Source organism: Drosophila teissieri, chromosome 3R, assembly GCF_016746235.2.
Source record: "Drosophila teissieri strain GT53w chromosome 3R, Prin_Dtei_1.1, whole genome shotgun sequence".
NCBI classification, from domain to species: Eukaryota; Metazoa; Arthropoda; class Insecta; order Diptera; family Drosophilidae; genus Drosophila; species Drosophila teissieri.
Window position 1 is genome coordinate 4,827,231 of NC_053032.1, and position 21,625 is coordinate 4,848,855.

Sequence of the window (21,625 nt, forward strand, 5' to 3'; positions counted from 1 at the left end):
CAGATGTCACTTTATTTAAGGGGCTCGTTTATTCAATAAGTAGTTCGTAATTAGCTTAAATCTATTGCATATGAAACAGGTCTCGATATCGATCTGGATCCGTTTTGAAAACGAGTAAGAACTATTTTACACAAATCTTTACTAGAGACTACCATCAAGCGTTTAGGAGTTCGATCGTACAAAAGAGTAAGTAGTCTCCTAGAACGAGAGTCTGAGCTCTGGAAGCTCTGTCTGAGCTCTGTCTCGATTCTATCGGGAACTGGGCGGAACACCTAAACGCTAATAATACTAAGTTGTACTCGAACTGGAAGCAAGGCCTAGTCTAGGAGTAAAGCGTTAGCACAGGCGTCTGGTTGCCGCGCGCCAATGCCACCGGACACTTCATGTCCGACGTGAGCATCTCGAGCCATGACATGTACAGCGGTGCCGAGATCGCCTCCTGTAAATAGGGATATGTTAGTGGTCAACTACGTACCATTACTAGGTACCATTATCAAATCACCTTGCGCGGCATGGGCAGGGACATGACCACCAGGGAAGCGTTCAATGAGTGCTTGACAACCAGCTCATGGATACGCAGCTGTCGGTTCGTCTTCTCTGACATGCTCTGCAGCTCATCGTCCGTGATACCGAACTCGTTGCGTGCTCCGCGGCGGAATGGCTCGATCAGGCGCTTGTGCTTCAGCAGCGTATCCGCCCGCGGCTGCTCGGAGACGCCCTTCAGCATAATGAGCTCTGAGTACTTGATGCGGAACTTGGTGAGCAAGCTGGCCATGCTGTGGGTTAAAATATCCCATAGATACTTAACTTAAATTTTTTAAAATTTGGGCTTCTTTATTGCATGGACTGTCGTCCAGAACGGCACTAATTTATTGGAATGATCACTTTTTTTGCTTCCTTTAGCGTCGTAAACGCTTTATTCTGTTTCGTGCTGTTTCGTGCTGTTCTAAAAGTCTTACCTCTTCTCTTCCTGCTCTTCGTCCTTTCCGTGGCACATTGCGAACACCCTTAGTTTGCAGGTCTGCCAGTGGGAGCGCATGGAGATTATGTAGGGCAGGAGAATAGTCAGACCTATATTCCCAAATATTAGTGGATTAGTTGCAAAGAGGCAGATCAAAACCAGGTACCCACCTCCGTCGTCGTACAGCCAAAAGACGTCAATTGTGCCCTTGGGCTGTTTGCGAGTAAATATGGTCATGGCGTCTAGAAGGTTTTGGGGTATGTCCGATCCGCCCTTGGTGTGGTAGGTGACGGCGGGCTCATCCGAGCTGGTCACCTTGTAACTGCGGGGGTTGCGCTGCATGTTGGGCATCGGTGCCGGTTGGGGCATTGTGAACGAGGAGTTGGGACTGTCCATGCTGGCTAGGTTCAGGTTGGAGTCAATGTGCAGTAGCTCGGAGGCGGCATTGGCCGCCGGCATCAGTTCGTTGGTAAATCCGTGGGCATTGGCGGTGTGCATGTGACCCATTCCGTTGGCCGGCAGGGTGACCTCGGAACTCAACTCCGAGAAATCCAATCCGTTGGGCAGGCGGAGCAAAGCGACGCCCATGCGCTGAGAAAAGGCATTGCTACGGAAGATGTCGAGTTGGTCAGGCATCCAATAATATTATGGAGGGAAATCACTTACTACAAAATGGAAAAGTAACTCTCCACCTCCTCTTTGCGACAGCGATTCCAGTCCGGCTTGTAACCCACCAGCACAATGTTCGGAGACATCTTGCCGAATCCCGTTGACTTTGTTAAAGCATTTATTCCGTCCTCCAGGCTGAACCCATCAATCACATTGTAGAATCCCTTGATCTTGCGTGCATCCAAGTACTTTTGTCCATCCTTCACCAGGTGCTGCCGGTTCTTGTAGCCCACTCGTACCTGCAAGGAAAGAACATTACGGCGTTAAAGTATGTAGCTCTAACAAATACATTATAATAATGTGTGCAAAGCTTATCAATCCAGTTTGCATGGCTTTCATGTCCTAACAAGAGAGAAAGCTATAGTCGAGTTCCCCGACTATCTGATACCCGTTACTCAGCTATTCGAAGTGCGAAGGAGAGTCTTCAGCACATACAGTTTTTGGCGGTTTTGTGGGCGTTAGAGTGGGCGTGGCAAAAAGTTTTTTAGCAAATCGATAGAAATTTACAAGACTAATACAAAAATGAAAAAATATCAAAACATTTTTCAAAAGTGTGGGCGTGGCAGCTTTGAGCGGTTTGTGGGAGTTAGAGAGGGCGTGGCAAAAAGTTTTTTGGCAAATCGTTAGAAATTTACCAGACTAATACAAAAATGAAAAAATATCGAAACATTTTTCAAAAGTGTGGACGTGGCAGTTTTGGGCGGTTTGTGGCCGTTAGAGTGGGCGTGGCAACATGAATCGACAAACTTGCGCTGCGTCTATGTCCCTGGAGTCTGTATGCTTAATCTCAACTTTCTAGCTTTTGTAGTTCCTGAGATCTCGACGTTCATACGGACGGACAGACGGACGGACAGACGGACATGGCCAAATCGACTCGGCTACTGATCCTGATCACGAATATATATACTTTATATGGTCGGAAACGCTTCCTTCTGCCTGTTACATACTTTTCAACGAATCTAGTATACTCTTTTACTCTACGAGTAACGGGTATAAAAAGAGGTATCTACTATGTAGGAGATATTTGTTAAAAACAAAATGTTTAAGGAAGCATGTTTTCCTTTGAAACCTGTATTATGAAACCTATTTCTCCCTCTAAATGAGTGTTTCCTAATACGGAAATCTATTGACGTACCGGTATTATATTTGCCACGAACATGAGGGAGTTGTTCTTGGTCAGTAGGTAGCCGAAGTCCACGAGTGGCGGTCTGGTCTTAGGATCGCCGGAGAGCACCAGCACCTGAGGATGGTAGTTCTTCACGTGGTCCGAGACGTTCTGTAGACGGTGAACGGCCATAAGAGCAGCCTTGTACTGCTGTGCCTGCGTGGTGGATCCCCAGTTGGCGTCCGGCTTGCGGTACATTACCACCAGATAGAGGGCGAAGATGATACCAAAGGTTATAATAGCGGCCACGTAGTTGATCAGGAACATGATGGCCACGCACATAGCGAACCCGAAGAGGCTGAGCCAGGCGTTGTAGTACTTGAAGGTGGGTCGCCATCCCAATGGCTTCACGAAAGCCGCGTGGAATGTGCAAAAGTTGATGAGAGCGTATGAGGCCAGGTAGAAGGTAGAGATCAGAGGAGCGATCAGGTTGAGCTCTCCGATCAGCAGGAAGCCAGTGGTAATGAAGAAGGTAAGTACGTAGCCGCGGTACGGTTCCCCGTGCTTGCCGTACGGCTTCGAGAAGAAAATTAGGCCTGGGTAAATCTGGTCAATGCCCAGGGCTTGGACCAATCTGGGTACGGAGAGCAGGTTAGTCAGGGCCGTACTCAACGTGGCCGCAAAGCATCCAGCGTAGATCAGCGGTCCCCACAGCGACATCTCCTGCATCATCTCGTACGAGTTGAAGAGACCCCAGGTGCAGTTGCCAGTGGCCAGGCACGGCAGCTCCGAGGAGACAATAGTGCCGTTGATAAGGTCGGCCGGTATGCCGGAAGCATCCCTTACAGCAGCGCCGCCGGCGAAGAGGACAAAGAGAGCGTAGGAGGTCATCGAGATGAGCAGGGACCAGAAGGTGCCCTTCGGGATAGCTGCTCCGGCATCCTTGAGGTCTCCACAGATATTGGCTCCTGCCTGAATGCCTGTCACGCTGGGGAAGAAGATGGCGAACACGCTGAAGAAATCGTGGTTTACGCCCTCCGCATACCGATAGTCCGAGCCAAAGTTCTCCTTTAAAGTAGCCCCTAATAAAGATAATTATAATTATAATTATAATTATAAGGTAATTACTTTCTTAAACTCTTTCGAACTCACATGAAAAGCCCACGAAACCCCTCGAAATGTGTTCCTCATTACCCTGAGGTCCAATGGCAGCTCCAATCAGAAAATTGAAGATGGCCAGGACAATCGTGACGATCAGGAAGTTCTGGGCCTTCGTCTCCCACTCCATACCCACGCAGCAGATCAGGATCAGCACCAGTACGGTCACCGATCCAACGATCCGGATGTCATTGATCCCATTGTCGACAATCTTCAGGTCGTTGTTCTCTGGAAATGAGTTGTTAAAAATTTAAAAGAAAGTGTTAATTCGGAACTAAGTTTAGTTTATCCTTATTCTGTTATTCCAAGTTTGGATCCACAAACTCTTTTACTACTAAAAATTATTATAGGCAATTTACTACTCTTTTATGAATATACTCATATCATAATAATAATTCCCTAGTTATTGATAATTTTTGGTATTTGAAACTATTATTGTTAATTAAATGCTGAAAATAAACATAGTGAAAGTCGCATCTATTTCGACCTTTATTGTATATCCCATATACAATTTAAAACTTTTCCAATTCAAGATATTCAATTAGCCCTTGGGTGCACAAGTAGATTGATACTCACTAAGTAAAACATTTAGCGATTCGCAGAAGCCGATGGTGTTCATCGATGCCGAAACGGCGTTGGCGAAGGCAAAGACCACGCCCACTGACGCCCCAAACTCGGGGCCGAGCGAACGGGATATGATGAAGTAGACCCCGCCTCCCTTGACCTCGCCGTTGGTGCTAATGGCTGACAGCGAGAGCGTCGTGATGACGCAGACCACCGCGGAGATCGTAATTATAATCAGCGACTGCAGGATGCCCGACTCGGCCACCACCCAGCTGAGGCGCAGGAAGAGCATGACGCCCCAGATGTTCAGGAGGCAAGGAATCAGCACGCCGACGATCCATCCCAGCTTGATGTGTCCGCCAGTGGCTTCTGGTTCGGGTTCGGGAATAGTGATGCTCTGCAATGGAGAAACGATCTTAGGATAATCAAGTCCTGTGAATTACTTACAACATATATGTCGGTTGTCCTAATACCTTTCATAAGTAAGCCACATATCATTAACTTTTCACATAGGTCATGTTTAATCTATTCAGTTAACGCTATAGCCATACAGTGAAATGCTAAAGACGGCTATTATTATTTGTCTGATAATGGGATCTTGACATCAGTAGCATTCAATCGAGTGTGTGCTAAATGTTTGATTGAATTGACTTCAGAATTTTTGTAAACTGTGTACGTCTTCTACAGCTGTTTGGGTGAGAATTTATTCGGAATTACTCATACGACATGTGTGCAATTTAGTACTCGAATTCAATTAACGACCCGTCGACGCCAGCCGAAATACAAAAGCAACAGCAACCGCCAGATTATGAGCAGCTTCATATTGCTTTCCATTCCAATTAAATTTCATTACAGCCGCACAAAAACTCGAAACATTATGGAAATGTTCACATAAAAGTTGAAACCGAATGAGATGCCATCAAGCTCACTATTTATCGTAAGGGTTTCCTTTGTTCGGTTCGGATATAATTCGTCCGATAGGGTATCAAATGGGTAGCAAATGCAGAAACAAAGACCACATCTATAAATAATTAATCAAATAAACCCAACAGTGGCGTTGCTAAGAAACTTTTTTCATTACTTGCTATTTTATGAAGCCTCTTAAAGCCCAAAAAATGCATTTTATTTAGTAGTTGTTGATATTCAATTTTCTGTAAATTAAATTGAAATGCAGGTGGTGGTCCTTTAAGAACACATGCTATTGCAAGACTTGTGATTGTGATAATTTAATAGATTTACCAAGACATAGCTTTGTTTTGCCATTTGCCGCACCGGTGGAATGGGGCTTATTTACTTTATTGTTTGCCCACATAATTGAGTGTTTTTTAAAGCTCCGCCATTTGGACACGTCTCACGTGGCGGTGGAGATGGTGAGTCCTGTGGCAGGGTTGGGCAGGACGACATCGATGCGGGAGAGCACACAACCCCCAGCCAGCCGCAGACCGCTCTGTCCGCACTCGCTGCGTATACGCAATGCTGGTTTGTTAGGCTTACTACATAGGTAGGTGGTTAATGTTGATTGCATACACATTTTTGGCGGTTTCTAGCGGACGCCAGCTCAGTCAGCCGCAAACAAAGGCATTTGTACACTTCAATAAAATGAGCCAATGTGGACGGGTGAACTTTAAAGTATTTTACTCTCTCATTGAGTCACAAACATAACAAAAAGATAATTCAGTACTTTAAGAAGGAAGCCGAATTTAGTTATAATAATTATAATTACAAACATCGAAATATATTCTCCAAGTGTATCAGCCCACTCAGGGGTTTCCATAGCGGAGGACCAAGGGGTTTTTGCGGTCTCACTAGTTAGATACTCTGGCGTTTCCTTGCTTTTCCATTTCATTTAATTTAGCGGAATACGCATTTGGCTCTGCGTTTTTTTCCCAGTTCGAGTTGTCTTTGTTATTGTGCTCGATATGCGTGGAAAATTTTCGCACCCGAAATTGGAATTGGAATTGGTATTTGTGCTTTATGACAAGGGGAAGTGGGAGATAAGCCACTTTCTCGGATGACTCGTGCCACTGATTTGAGATTAGAAATAGACAAAAAGGAGACAAATGATGGATACGGGTCGAAAATAAGGATGCGCCGGCCAAAGAGTATGTTCTTAAGTTCATAAATAGATGAAAATTAACTTAGTCGGCAGAAATGTATTATTAGCTTTATTATAAGCAATCTCTTTGGCTAATAATGGCGACTTGTTACGAGGGACAGCATGGGATCCTAAAGTCCCTAAACAAATCTTTAGACCGCTGGATATTTCTATTGATTTAGAGTGAACTCGAGGAGTCTGGGCTGGAAATTATAGCACAATTAGGCAAATGCGCATAAAATCGAAAAGGCCAAATGATTTACCCAATAAATTTAAGAAAATGGTATTTTTCTCATTAAGAAGAGAGATTTTCCACAAGTTTTCTGCCCCTCGCCCATTCAAGCAATATCGGGAAAGTATCAGAAATGCAACACAAATGGGGTAAACATATTGTTAAATGCGCCGATAACTTAATGGCTTGTCCGGGGCAATGGCAATGCGGTAAACAAAGATTTTGCAATAAGACTTTCTCATTAGGAAATCAATAAATGTTACGAAAATAGCCGTCAGCTCTTTAGCTACGAATTGTAAATTAGAATTGATATTACAAGTGCAATACGAAAGGAATCTAAAATGGCAAATGCGCTACAGGCTGCCCCTTGATGATGCAAACAGTGCTCGGCAAAACGCTTATACGCCGTGTTGAACGACGAAAGATTTTGATGGTTTAGCTCGATAGTGCCACTCGGTTTGACAAATTACTTTATTTGAGAGGTTCGATTTTAAAACTGCCAAGAACTGGAAATGGTTTTTGGGGGTCCGATGAATCTAGAGTGGGTTTTCTGTCAGCTTAATTGATTGAAAGTGAAGAATAGTCCATTGCTTGGCCGACGTTTATAAAAATGACGTCTTGTCAGCACTTTTGACAGGTTCAAGACTCGCACACTTGTGCACATGGCGTTTCTGGAGGGGGTTTAAACCCCTGGTCACCCTCTCTATGATAAGAAAGGGACGTCAATCGCAACAGCCACAACTGCAGGCCGTTGCTGTCAATTTTAATGACACGACACACTTGGTCTGCATTATCGTTACCCTCTGCTCATCCACATCACCATCTATTCTGTGACACATATGTTACGGTGTTGACTATAGACGCCACGTTGTGAGCTGTTTACCCACGCTTGGAAGGTTCCGCTGGTCCGCCCTCCGCTTCTTAAAACATTGTCCATGTGGCCTGGCCCATGCCAGATGCATGGCTGCATCTTGTTGACAATTAATTTGGCTTTAACGCTGTTATCGATATCGCCATGCGCATTAAATGCCATGGATGGATGCAGAAAAATCGACTTATCGTGTTGATTGTGCCTATTCCCAAGGAGGAAATTTGAGCAAAAGGAAAACCAATGTTCTTATAGGTTTTGATCTTCTGAGTGTGGTAGCGTAGTATACTTGTTTGTACTCACAACTAAAGCCGAAATCGATGTAAGCAAGTTATATACCCCTGCAGGGATTATAGTTTAAGAACGTTGAAAACGGCCTGTTAGTATAGAAGTGGGGACTATATCATGAGGTTGCTATGGCTTTGGCAAGGCAAACGTTTTTAAAGCATAAGAAGTTTTCAGAAGAATAGTTTCGTATATTTATCGAAACCAATACATTTTTACGTGTTCCAACACAAATAATTGTCGATTGCAAATGTTAGTGAATTATTTTTATGATTTTAGGAACCCGTTAGATAAATATTGCTATCAATTTTCAAGGAGTCGTCATGTTATTGGAAATCCCCTTAACGAGCCACAGCTCGCTTGTAATGCAATTTTGACGATATCTACCATACGCCATAGTGGCCCGCGGAAGCCACGTAAAGTGAATTAATTAAACAATACACAAAACTATATTAAGAGGAGGGAGGTTCGCGGAAAACTGCTTGGACACCGGGCATGAGCTCGCTATAGACGCATCAAGTTTATTACTTCGACGATAAACATAAAGAGCGTAACACGGGGAGCTATTATAGGGCTCCTCCGCCCCTTTAATTCCACCTAAGCGATAAGCCAAAATGGACTGAGAACTGTGGGCGGTGGTTGGTGTGTGCTTGGAAGGTCGGTTTAGGAAAGTGGTCAACATCGAGAGATGTGTGTTGTTGCTTATCTTGAGTGGCCACATCATCGCGATAGAAGCGCTCAAGTCTGTTGGCACAATACATCAATGGTTGGGATGCCCGGAAGACGTCATGGAAAACTCACAATTTGCACGTCGGAAATGTGAAAATTGCCCAAGTAAATAAATCAGGCTACGTATTAATGAATTTCAGATATAGAAATATTATGCACGCATGTAGATGGGCATGTTTCTGAGTTTTTTGTAGGCCAAAGTACGCGCACAAATTGGAAGCAGACGAGAAAACGTTTCGATTTCTGGCTGGATCCATATTTTTGATTTTGGTTCTGGTTCGCTTCATGCTACCCAAGGTATTTTCGCTGTGCTTTGTTTATTTGCCGGGCTCTTGAGATGTTTTTAGAACTGAGTAGGCTACGATTGAAGTGCGCTGCAAGGAATATGCCATGGCGAACAGAAAGCAGATCCCTGAGTATGACACTGCAGCAGATTGAGATACTCCACGCTCAACAGCGTCACTTTGGCCTATCACTAAACACGACAAAAAACTGATTGACCCATTTCTGATTTTCCGACCATTTCAAGTGCGTTCCACGCCCCATCGAAGACCGATTGTTGGGCAAGGTCGAATGTTCATTAGCACTAGGCCATTACGCGGTTAGCCGACTAGCCATTAAAACTAAATGTTTCTACGGAGTTGTAATATGAAAATAATGTATAATATTTAATAAAATCACGTTTGTTTTATAAAACTCATAGTTTTAAATCTTATTTCTCCGCACATAGTAAGTTACCTTTTTAGGAATTTGGTTTCACTTGCAATTACGTTTTAATACCCATTTTATGTGCACTTTATTTCGATGCTATGTAAATCGACTGTATAATCCCCAATCGCCATTCACTGATTATGCAAACTGCTTGGCCCTCGGATTCGCTTACGTCATGGTTGGAATCCATGAGGTTCCATGGGGTTCAGAACTCACCTGATCGACCGCCTCTCCTTGAAGTTCGCCAATGGAAGGACGCTTCAGGTTGCGCATGGAAATGCGGTAATTGTCCAGGCGGGGCAGACTCTCCCTGCAATCACATGGAACAGAAGTTATCCGATTAGAGAAAGTCACTTTAACCGTGCGGTTAGTGTCCGTACTGGTGGAACGGAAGCAGCACTATCACCGCCTCGGGCAGCATGACCGTCGCCTGCAGCGTTCCGAACAGAAATACCCACTACGCCGGATTCCAAGTGTAAGAACAAAGTTATTTGTGTATACACATTAATAATAAGACAATAAAATCGGGCCGTCGAGTGGTAAAGGTAGCCGGGCAGAAGGTCAGGGGCTATACGCCGAAATCGAGAAAAATCAAGTTTTATCGGAAAATTTTTCTGTTAGGGGAGAGAGTATGCTATGATGTATATTTACTGATCGCCAACGAAAACAGAAGCAAAAGCAACAATATTACCAGCAGCAGAAACAGCTAAAGCCAAAGCAATGCCAAAATATAATTTAAAATCTTAAAAAGGAAAAAGCGAAATGAGGAAGGCAATAATCGCTGAGCACAGTACGGCGCCACGAGCGCACAGAGGCGCCGATTCCAAGGGATTTAAAGGGGAGAGGTGCACGGTGCACGTTGCTGGAGTGACAGCCGATTGCGGGACGCACAGCACAGGGCGCAAACTGAATGAAAGGCGTTCTACAAAACGACCGCAGTACTCATTCGGAAAAATTGTACAATTTAAATGTACGTATTGTTAAAAAAACTAATATATAAGGCAGGCCTAAGAAATTTAACTCAAATTTTGTTCGATGTGGGGAGAAACTTACGGAATATTGTATTCTTCATTGAAACACCAAAACTCGCTTAACAATTTCGGAAAACTCATGAGTTTAAAGTGACAAAATGTAATCGTCAAATTTACTGAAATATGTACGAATTTTTAGTTTTGTATGTAGCGAATGAACTTTCTGATGGTCCACTAGCCCAGTTCCATACAAACCTCGATCTCTTCGCAAATCCTGATTATGGTCAACAGCCTAATATTCCCTGGACGCAATAATACTGGGCTCGTTCTTAGTACACCCCTTTTCTTCTGACTTTTAGCCCAGCTGATAAATCCAAGTAAAGTGCAATCCCCACTCTCTAATTCGATGTATTTGATCCCCATCGCTTTTAAATCGCCGCTCGGCTCGGGAATAATTTATGAGTATTTATTAATTATAGACAGAATCTCTGGAGGGCGTTTTTCATTTTGCTACTAAATAAATTGCAAGCATTCAGCGAGCAGAATCGGACGTCTTGTGGCTTTTCCTCCGATTCCATTTTCAGTTCCAATTCATTTGCCAGGCGGCGTAGATTGGGCATGCTAAGATACAGATACATTCTGCGAATATATGTTTATGTACAGCATGTAAACACGGACCCGCGCGCTCGTTCATGGCGTATATGGAGTCCAGTCCATTGAGAGGCATTGATTGCTGGCCGGTTTCGTTGGGAATCAGCTGGTACGAGTTAGTTCAACAATTGGAGCCGAGCAGAGTTCGATCAATTGAACTCATTTGCGCTCGCACTCTCCAAACGACAAGCCGTAAATTTATTTGTTGACTCGCGCATCCTCTAAAGAAAACCCGAGCTTACGGCTCCGGAACCCGCAGAGTGCAAGTGATCACACTCTGCGATGACGATCCTTGTGCAAAGAATGGCTGACTGCGAGCTGAGCCAACTGCTCAGAACTTCCATCAGTGATTATACCCGTTACTCGTAGAGTAAAAGGGTATACTAGATTCGTTGAAAAGTATGTAACAGGCAGAAGGAAGCACTTCCGACCATATAAAGTATATATATTCTTGGTCAGGATAAATAGCCGAGTCGCCCACTCTAACGCCCACAAACCGCCCAAAACTGCACGCCCACACTTTTGAGAAATGTTTTGATATTTTTTCATTTTTGTATTAGTCTTGTAAATTTCTATCGATTTGCCTAAAAACTTTTTGCCACGCCCACTGTAGCGCCCATAAACCGCCAAAAACTGTCAGTGCTGAAGACTCCTTCGCACTTTTACTAGCTAACGGGTATCAGATAGTCGGGGAACTCGACTATAGCGTTCTTTCTTGTTTTATTATTATTTGCTTGCCGTGGGCAAAATATTAGAGAAAACAAATAATCTGCTGTATTTAAACCGGAGGTCTCCCATTTTTCGGAAAGATCTTTGGCAGCCTTTAATTGAATTTAATTCAAGCACATGATTGCCAACTATCGAGAGTGTAACAATTGCGAAATTTAATTCGGAGGGTCTGACGGGGTTTGGGTCAAAGTCGTTAGTTTAGCCAACTGTCTTTGAATAATGAAAAATGTAAAAAATTCGAATTATTCCAGATTCTGGATACATTGTACTTATGTACTTAACATTTTTCACATGATCTTTATATATATACCTATATTTATATTGGCAATTCCTATTTAACAACACAATTACCTTTTAATATCAAGTGAACCTACCCTAATTTTTTTTTTGTTTGTTGATAGTTAAACTCCAATCTTTAGGCGGTATTTATTTATATGTAAATATAAGCTGAGATTCAACCTAGTGAAAGTGGAGTGTAACACTCGACATCAAGTGCATCCAGTGACACTTTACTCCAATTTTGGACGATGTTGCTCTTGATAAGCCTTTCGATCTGTTGCCATTTTGGGTTTATTTGCCAAACGTGATTACAATAAATTGACATAATGTAGCCTTCGTTGCGGTTATACAAACGGAATATTTTTGTTTCGCTTTTCATGTATCAGACAATTTTGACGTGTTTTATTGTTTTTTTAAGGCATTTATTTATTGTGCACCGCAAACAGAAGCTGGCTGAGTTTAAACATGTGGTCGCACCTCAATTGAAACTCATTACGGAAAGTAAAATTAATGATTAATTTGCGTTGGGAAAACTCTAGTTAATTGCTGTATTATTCCTAAATTGTTTTAGACACCAGTGAAGACCCCACGTGCGCAATAATGGATGAATATAACGTATGGCAAGCACCTAGGCATTAGTTGAATCGGAAAATCTATTATCTTGCGGGTAAATCCCCCCAATCGAAGCAATTATCAAAAATTCAGCAACATGTAAAATTGTACGTAGAAAGAAAAATGAAAATTAAATTTTGACACGCTAATCGCTGAGAAAGCAGCAGAGAATGTGTCTTTAATTTTTTCGTAATTTATATTTTAATTAAAAAGTGAGGATGATGCATTTAAAAAACAATGTACAAACAAGAAACTAATGTTTATACACATTAAGGTTTTTCCATCAAAGCTCAATGACTATTTCAGATAAAAACAATGATTGGAGATTGAAGTCAATTAATTGAGTTATAATTTTCCAGTTCGAATTCTTTCCCCAAAAAGTATATTAATATGTTAGTTGCAAAATCTTTGCATCACGTTACTTAAAGTTTTTTTTACCGATTATCCCTATAATAATTATATATCACTATTGTAACTCTTTCTTGTTATTCAAAAACGCTGATACATTTTAAATTTTTCAAATAAATGGTATAGTTTTATAGCAGCGACAAAAGTCCAATTTAAGAATATGTTTATACTTAGCAATAATTTCAATCAACAACGAAGTACCATTGATTTTAAACGACGTTTGTTGTTGTTTCCCTCTGTGTCGACACACTTTAAAAGCAAATCGCTTGAATTTTAGACGGGAATGCGTTAAATTCCAATTAAACTTACTTTGTTAGCTGGGCGAGACTAAACTTGCGCTCGGCATCCGATTTCCGCAGGAAGTTTCCGAATCCGCGAAAGGAAAGCCGGGAGCTGCGGCGGTTCTCGGCCGTTTCTCCCGGAGCCTTGGGGTGCAGGTGTTGCTCGTTGCTGGTCGGCGGATGTGGATGCGCTGCATCCGTCAGGTCGGATGGAGATGATCCAGTTTCCCCATCGTAGCCAGCATTCGTGGTGCCGTTCACCTTTGAGATCTGGAAGCGATCGGCCATAGTGTGGCTCTGGGGAGTCCTTGCACTTGGTTGCTAACTGGACCCTGGACACGGATTCTTATCGATTGCACTGGCACCTTGTCGCAAGCTAACGAGCTGAGCACATTTGCATTTTACACACTTGGCAGGATGAGTGCTCCCTAGTGGGAGTGGATGATTTCACAGGGACCGCGAATCCAAGGACCCGAAGGAGTTGGAACGTCCGACTGCGCTTGACCCTTAACGCCGATTGTGCGGATATTCAAAACGCATCGACCACGTCGGGTTGTGCTGGGTGTTTCGGGTTTGTTTATATATGTTTCTGATTCTCGCGGAGAACGCTTCGATAATTTCTCCGTGGCGGCAGAGCAATTGCAACTTATCGCGCCGACTGTCGCACGGCGTTTGAGCGTTGTCAAGTGTTTAACGCCCGGATATTATGGCTTTTTGCGCCAGTCAGCTGCTCCTCCGCTCCACTGCTCCGCTGCTTCCTCTGTGCTGCGGATTTGGCAGCGGCTGCTTTAGTTCGAACCAACTTGACGCCCGCGTGGTGAGTTTCCAACAAGTGTTCGTGGCGAACTCAACACAAGAGCTCTCTCTGTACGGAGCGACAAAAAAACTGCGCGATTCGGGGAAGAACCATTGGACAGGTCCGATGGCGGAATACCCGCTCTTTAAAGCGTCTAGCGGGCGTATTAGTATTTTTGAACGAGGGGTCAAAATACGCATACGCAGAAAGTAGTTCGCTGTTAGAGTACAGAAACAAAAATATTGCTTGGTATAATCATACAAAATACTCTTTTATTGGCATAATATTCATTCTGTTTACAATTCAATGCTACATTTTAAAGTGTTAAATTGGGAAAGGGATTTGGTTTTATAAAATGGGTAAAAGTTCGAAATTTTTGGAAATATTGATCAACTTTTCTTCTATTCTTGAAGAAGTACTTTACAATGAAGACAAGATTTTATGGTTGATTTTAGAGCAAAAGGCAACTATGTATGTATATATGTAAATAACCAACTATATATAATTTTTTTTTAAATTAAATTAAATAATTTGCATATCTGTACTACTTATCGGACTATTCCAAAATCTTAACAGCTTGCAAATTTACGTGTGTTCTTGGTAAGTAAAAAAAACAACGATTTTTCCCCATAATAACATTTTTGTTGTCACCAACGCAAATGAGATTAGCGAATCCAATCTTATTATTATCGTTTCATTTCAGATGACAGTCATTTAAGCCACAGTCAAAACGCCTTTTTATATAATTAAAATATTAAACTTGCTATTGTTTATTTTTTTTATTCAAACGCAAATACTCATTTATTAATAAAAGATGTTTATTTCACACTGATTCATATTCGTTCATCTTAGAACTGTAAAAAAAAGCATGGAGCGCTTTTCAAGTCACTAATGAACGCGAACTTCAACTAGCGTCGAAGGACCTTTGTTTCTGTGGTCCTAGCTAAAATTTTGCTACTGATATAAACACAATTTTCTCGCTTTGACTCGGGAAAGAGTTTAGCACCTTGGCACGTTCGTGGTTACGATTCGCTTGCGATTGCGGCTATTAGCTCGTTTCGTTTGTTTACTCAATTCATACAATACTCGCGACTCTCCACACTCATTCACAATCGTTCGCGCACTAAAACTTAGACACTCGTAACATCTTCACTATCAGCCAAGTCAAGTTGTTTAGCCAGGCAGCAACAACAATCGGGTAAGAGCATGCGAATAACCCCCTTAATCGAATTAAATTCGGTTTTATCTGGTTTGATTGGCCGGCTGGCTGGATGGTTGGATAGCTGGTTGACTGGTTGGTCGGGCTGCTTTTTCCTTTGCACCACAGAACCACAGAGGGGGGTTTCATAAAGAGCCGATCGCGGCGAAAGAAGTTATTTTTACTGAACCAAGTGAAGGTTCCCTCCTCCGAATCATTCTTCAGTACCGAGGAACGAGAGAATCAACCCAATGACGTTATCTTGTTCCCTCCAGTGTTAAATCTCACTTTGGTATTTTTTACTTCTTGTCATGAATGATTTTTTGACACTTTTCGATATTGCTGAAAATGCATAGATTGCCTATCAACCTTTCAAAGTTAATAAACCAAATATTCATGAATATTATTAATATCATATTAACAGCTGGCTGGTTTCGGTAATTCATAACATCTAAACATCTAATTCAAAGCCAAATTTTGTGACTCATTGTTTTTCTATTCTACTGAGAAACGCAAAGTGTTAAGCATATTTAGTTTTCAGATTAAAACTATTCCGAGTTCCCGACTATCAGATACTCGTTACTTAGCTAGAGGAAGTGAAATTTTCCCAATTTTTACTGGCATATTGATAGAAAAGCGATAAAACAAGAATTAAATGAAAACAAATTAAAAAATGTTTCAAAACTGTTCGCGGGAGAGTTTTGGACGGTTTGTGGGTGTTATAGGGGTCGTCCTAAACATTTTTTTAGCAAATCGATATAAATTGAAAAAAATGCAACAAATTTTTTAAAACTGCCTGTTACGTACTTTTCACCGAATCTATTATACCCTTTTACTCTGCGAGTAACGGGTATAATAATTTAGTACCCTCGAACGCATTTAACACGGTAATAACTAACCCTTTGTTCACCACAATAGCTAAGCACGAGCAAATTAGTTGATTACCCTTTATAACTGTTTTGATATCAGTTTTTTTATTGCTTATATTACGCAAGTGGTTTACGATTCCTTAATTATCAAAAATTGTTTATTACTTTGCAAGCCATCACAACCACAATTCGTCGAATATGTTTTAGCGAAACTGATTTTTATTCCTTTGCGATACATTTTTCACACGTCTTCCAAATTTGTTTGTTGCGTTTATTAAAGTTAATTATTCGGATCGTTGGTACTTTGCGGTAGAGAATTGGTTTACCGGTTCCAATGAATAAAATGAATTCATAAAAAATGTACCGATTGTATGCAAAGATTCTAGAACGAAAAAAAAAAAAAAAGGATTTTTAAGAATAAATCAAATGAACTTTTACTGCGTCGGTGGTACCAGAATTTGTGAGCATCTTCCTCTTATAATTTTTCAGATAACGACGTTTTAACAGACTTTTTTTTTCAAGAAATATATACCTTTTTTTTGTACAAGATGATGTAACGATGTGATGATGTGACGATGTGATTCACTTAAAATTTTTAACACAGCATTTGGTACTCGACTATTTTTATGGTGGTGCTGGCAATCAAAAGGACCTGTGTTTGTCGTTTAATAACTACAAATATTTCCTTCCTTACTCAAAAATTGTCGAAGAAAACTTACTTTTATCGAGACTCAGACTATGGTCATGTGTGACATCTACCCTTAAGCAGTTACAAGCGGTTTTGGTTAACCCTCAACTGCCCTCATTAACACCTCGCAAGTGCGATTGTATTTGGACTACGGACGAATTCTGTCTAATTGATTGAATAAACATCGCGAAGCTCAGATAAATTGATTGTTTTACAGCTAAAATTAAATATTTAAGACTTGACAAGCGTGTTGTATAACAATAGTTCACTGCTAATTAATTCCAACCTAATGGGGGCCATATACATATATCCGATTACACAGGGAGACTATAACGTCTCCCCAATGACAATCAAACTAGTCTTGGGTTCTTATTATGGGGAAGACTCAAGACAAGACGAACATGCGCTACCGAAGTGGCCAGTGACATTATTTGACACTCAATTAATAATTGAATTAACTGCTTCATACCACTTTAAAAAGGTTTCGCTCGGACCGCGTGAAGGAAGTTTCGCAAAAAGCGACAATAATCTAGATTTTATCGCCAGTTACCGGGTTTTCGAATACCTGTCCTTGGCGTCAATTGTTGTTGATCGCCTTACACAACTTAACTTAGAGTTTTAATACAGCGACTCGTGTCACTGTGTTAAGTGTGTGAATCAATGTATATTATATATCAGACTACATAATGTTACTATTCTCATACCTTAACCACATCCTTATGAGAAACAAACGGAGCACTGGATCCCAGTTCATATAGATATGGCCGTTTACGTCTTTGCTTGTAGGAAATTTATCAATCAGCTTTTTGTCCCTTAAAAATGGTATTTATACCCGTTACTCGTAGAGTATATATTTCCAGTATATATTTTCTTGATCAGGATCAATAGCCGCGTCGATCTGGCCATGTCCGTCTGTCTGTCCGTCCGTATGAACGTCGAGATCTCAGGAACTATAAAAGCTAGAAATTTGAGAATAAGCATACAGACTCCAGAGACATAGACGCAGCGCAAGTTTGTCGATTCATGTTACCACGCCCACACTAACGCCCACAAACCGCCCAAAAGTGCCACGCCCACAATTTTGAAAAAGGTTTTGATATTTTTTAATTTTTGTATTAGTCTTGTAAATTTCTATCGATTTGCCAAAAAACTTCTTACCACGCCTACAATAACGCCCACAAACCGCCCAAAACTGCCATGCCCATACTTTTGAAAAATGTGTTGAAATTTTTTCACATTTTTGTTCGTCTTGTAAATTTAACTCTATATACCAAAAATCTTTTTGCCACGCCCACTCTAACGCCCACAAACCGCCAAAAACAGTCAGTGTTGTAATTTCGCTTCGCTCTTTCTTTAGCTGAATAACGGGTATCAGATAATCGGGGAACCCGACTATAGCGTTCTCTATTGTTTTATCATGAAATGGCGCGTTACTCGCTGTGACGAAGCGAACGTAAGTTTAAAAAGTTAAAATAGCAAAATGATTATTCACTTTTCTTAAAATTTTAAAAATTATTAATGATATTCAAAATAAAGTGAGATAAAACTGCAATAATTGTTTTGAGTGCATTATGATCGTGAATTCACATCCAGTTCAAGAATTGAATTGGTATTAAAGTCTACAGAAAATATAAATTAGGGGCTGTTAAATGCGACGAATGCTCACTGTTACAGAGTACTCTCCCAGATGTTAACCGGTCACTACTCTTTGGAGCCTCTATTTAATTTACAAGATGCAGTTATGTCGTCAATTTGGGGGGTTTCACTCAATTTCCCATTGCTGGAGCGTAGGCATCATCACCAAACATTCGGCTCTGTCATGCCAAGGCAACATTAAGAGGCAGAACAGAACCGCTTCGTGGCAGTAACAACTTGTTCAGCGCCAGCCAGTCTCATTGAATCCGACTATCCGCCTGAAGTCTTAGAGATCGAGCCAAGTTTTGCGATCGGGGTGCCGCCTTAAGTGCGACAATTGATTATAGACACACAGATACACATCCGCACTTGGAAATTCATTTGCAATCAAAATTTTAGTTGAAGTAATTGTAGGAATTTATTCATTTGGCCCGGTATTAGGCAAGATTCCATTGATTGTGCTATATCGATTTATCATTTCGTAAGGCGGTCACTTTCCAAAGTACCAGGAAGTCGCTGTCCTAAATTCGCTTTGTTCTTTTATTCGCTCTTGAATGCAGGTAAATAAAATCATGCGAATAAGGGTCACCTCTTCATAAGGAAAATCGGCGTGATTACTAAATTATTATTCAAGCTGGATTCATTCAATATTTGTACACTCATAGAAAAAATGTTCTGCGTTTTAGAAAATCGCCCTAAAAAAATTACAGCCCTAAAACTAAGGACGGTTTTCTATTTCAAAGTTTGCCATAAATTCAGAACAACGCACCTTAGAAACAAGGCAACGCGCCATGAACATTTTTTATACCCGTTACTCGTAGAGTAAAAGGGTATACTAGATTCGTTGAAAAGAATGTAACAGGCAAAAGGAAGAGTTTCCGAACATATAAAGTATATATATTTTTGATCAGGATCAGTAGCCGAATCGATCTGGCCATGTCCGTCTGTCCGTCCGTCTGTCCATCTGTCCGTATGAACGTCGAGATCTCAGGAACTACAAAAGCTTGAAAGTTGAGATTAAGCATGCAGACTCCAGGGACATAGACGCAGCGCAAGTTTGTCGATTCATGTTGCCACGCCCACTCTAACGCCCACAAATCGCCTAAAACTGCCACGCCCACACTTTTGAAAAAGGTTCTGATATTTTTTCATTTTTGTATTAGACTTGTAAATTTCTAGTGTTTTTGCCACGCCCACTCTAACGCCCACAAGCCGCCAAAAACTGTCAGTGTTAAAGACTCTCCTTCGCACTACCACTAGCTGAGTAACGGGTATCAGATAGTCGGGGAACTCGACTATAGCGTTCTCTCTTGTTATTTCTTAATTTAAGTTAATTAGCCTTAAAGCTAAAGATATTCAGCCATAAATAAAAGCAGAAAAAAAGCTTGTTTTGCATTTCACTTTATTCTCAAAGAGCACATACAGAGAGAGCAATAGATAGATATGTTCTCCGTTTTCTTCGAACTTTCGGGAATATTATTTGTGCATTAATTGTTGTCATGACAAGCACATTACAGCAGACATGGAGGATTTTCTGTTTTTTCTCTTTTCTTTCAGTCTTAATGCGTAATGAGAAGTTCTGGATAATCGGCAAAAAACTTAAACTTAAGTTAAACTTTAGTGGAAATCACCCCTAAATGCAAGTAAAATCGCCATATGTACATTTCAGAAAATTGTGCCCTAGTTCAATGAAAAGTTAACCCTATATTTAGGACAAGTCATCATACAATTAAGAACATTTTCATAACTCACCCTAAAGGTAAGCAAAAACAAGAGATAACGCTATAGACGAGTTCCCCGACTATCTGATACCCGTTACTCAGCTAGTGGAAGTGCGAAGGAGAGTCAACACTGACAGTTTTTGGCGGCTTGCGGGCGTTAGAGAGGGCGTGGCAAAAAGTTTTTAGGCAAATCGATAGAAATTTACAAGTCTAATACAAAAATTAAAAAATATCAAAACCTATTTCAAAAGTGTGGGCGTGGCACTTTTGGGCGGTTTGTGGGCGTTAGTGTGGGCGTGGCAACATGAATCGACAAACTTGCGCTGCGTCTATGTCCCTGGAGTCTGTATGCTTAATCTCAACTTTCTAGCTTATGTAGTTCCTGAGATCTCGACGTTCATACGGACAGACGGACATGGCCAGATCGACTCCGCTACTGATCCTGATCACGAATATATACATATACTTCATATGGTCGGAAACGCTTCCTTATGCCTGTTACATACTTTTCAACGAATCTAGTATACCCTTTTACTCTACGAGTAACGGGTATAATTATGCTCAATTTTTAGGGTTAATGTTTCCTAAATTAAGGGCAAGTTGGAAATGGCTCCTTTTTTTAATGGCGTTTTTCTGAATGTACAGGCAAAAAGTGTGATTTTTGGGGAGATTTTGAAAGGGCCTTTTTATGAGTGTACTGATTGCACGGCAAGAATGTGTATGTGAGTGTGAATAAAAAAAACTACAATAAAATTAAAAAAAAAAATTGATAACCCAGTAGTAGCATGCCCGTAAGCGGTATTTAACTTTCTTAACCATCTTAGTTAAATTATAAAGAAAGGTATGAATGCATTTTGACTTTAATGTTGCTTAAAGTGTATATAAAATGAGATGTTCCGGAAAATTTGTGAGTCGTTTTATTTAGTGAAGTGAAATCGATCACGACCGTAATCGTATGAATTTTGCAAATACGAAGAATATGGCCAGAAAGCCGAATAAAACCAGTAAAATTGGGTTTCGATTGGAACTGGTTTGCTTACAACAACGGGGTTGGACAAGTTTATTAATTTATAATATCTTTATCAATGTAAGAGGTTTATGTAAACAGGGTGGGGCGATTAATCATTGAAAAATAAGTTAAGAAAGCGAATGAAGTTATTTTAGGCTTCATGTGGAGTTGATGATTTGATTTGTACACTATTGTTATTGCATTCAAAAAGGAGTATAGTGTATAATGTATGGACATTTTTTATGGTTACCACCACAGCTCAGCAATTCTATTAGTTTTATTACTTAATCTTATATGTACTTACATATATATACATATATCCATATATCGATCACTATCGACGTGACTACGCCAATGGACGGCCATATCGTTTAATAGGACTTGTAGTGCGATCTCAATGA

The 21,625-nt window shown here is 41.0% G+C and overlaps 1 protein-coding gene and 1 long non-coding RNA gene across 2 annotated transcripts; one reads left to right on the forward strand and one right to left on the reverse strand.

Annotated features, from left to right (window-relative positions):
• Positions 1 to 10: 10 nt before the first annotated feature.
• Positions 11 to 14,063, reverse strand: LOC122618867 (bumetanide-sensitive sodium-(potassium)-chloride cotransporter). Its single transcript, XM_043795463.1, has 10 exons — positions 13,337 to 14,063; positions 9,594 to 9,687; positions 4,470 to 4,854; positions 3,888 to 4,121; positions 2,766 to 3,817; positions 1,628 to 1,869; positions 1,132 to 1,568; positions 960 to 1,071; positions 503 to 776; positions 11 to 439 (listed from the first exon to the last, which is right to left on the reverse strand). Exons 1-10 carry the CDS (start codon positions 13,594 to 13,596, stop codon positions 323 to 325), a joined length of 3,207 nt encoding a protein of 1,068 aa, XP_043651398.1. The 5' UTR covers positions 13,597 to 14,063; the 3' UTR covers positions 11 to 322.
• On the forward strand, positions 10,020 to 12,760 carry LOC122618869. Its single transcript, XR_006326066.1, has 3 exons — positions 10,020 to 10,347; positions 12,426 to 12,508; positions 12,579 to 12,760. It is a non-coding gene; the product is annotated as an uncharacterized LOC122618869 (long non-coding RNA).
• Positions 14,064 to 21,625: the final 7,562 nt, after the last annotated feature.

Bases quoted from the DNA above. Each gene is read 5' to 3' on its own strand.
- LOC122618867 (XM_043795463.1), bottom strand. From the start codon at position 13,596: ATGGCCGATCGCTTCCAGATCTCAAAGGTGAACGGCACCACGAATGCT. The intron at 3,818-3,887 runs GTGAGTTCGAAA...TATCTTTATTAG, and splicing joins GGGTTTCGTGGGCTTTTCAT to GGGCTACTTTAAAGGAGAAC. The intron at 1,870-2,765 runs GTACGTCAATAG...CTTTCCTTGCAG, and splicing joins TCGTGGCAAATATAATACCG to GTACGAGTGGGCTACAAGAA.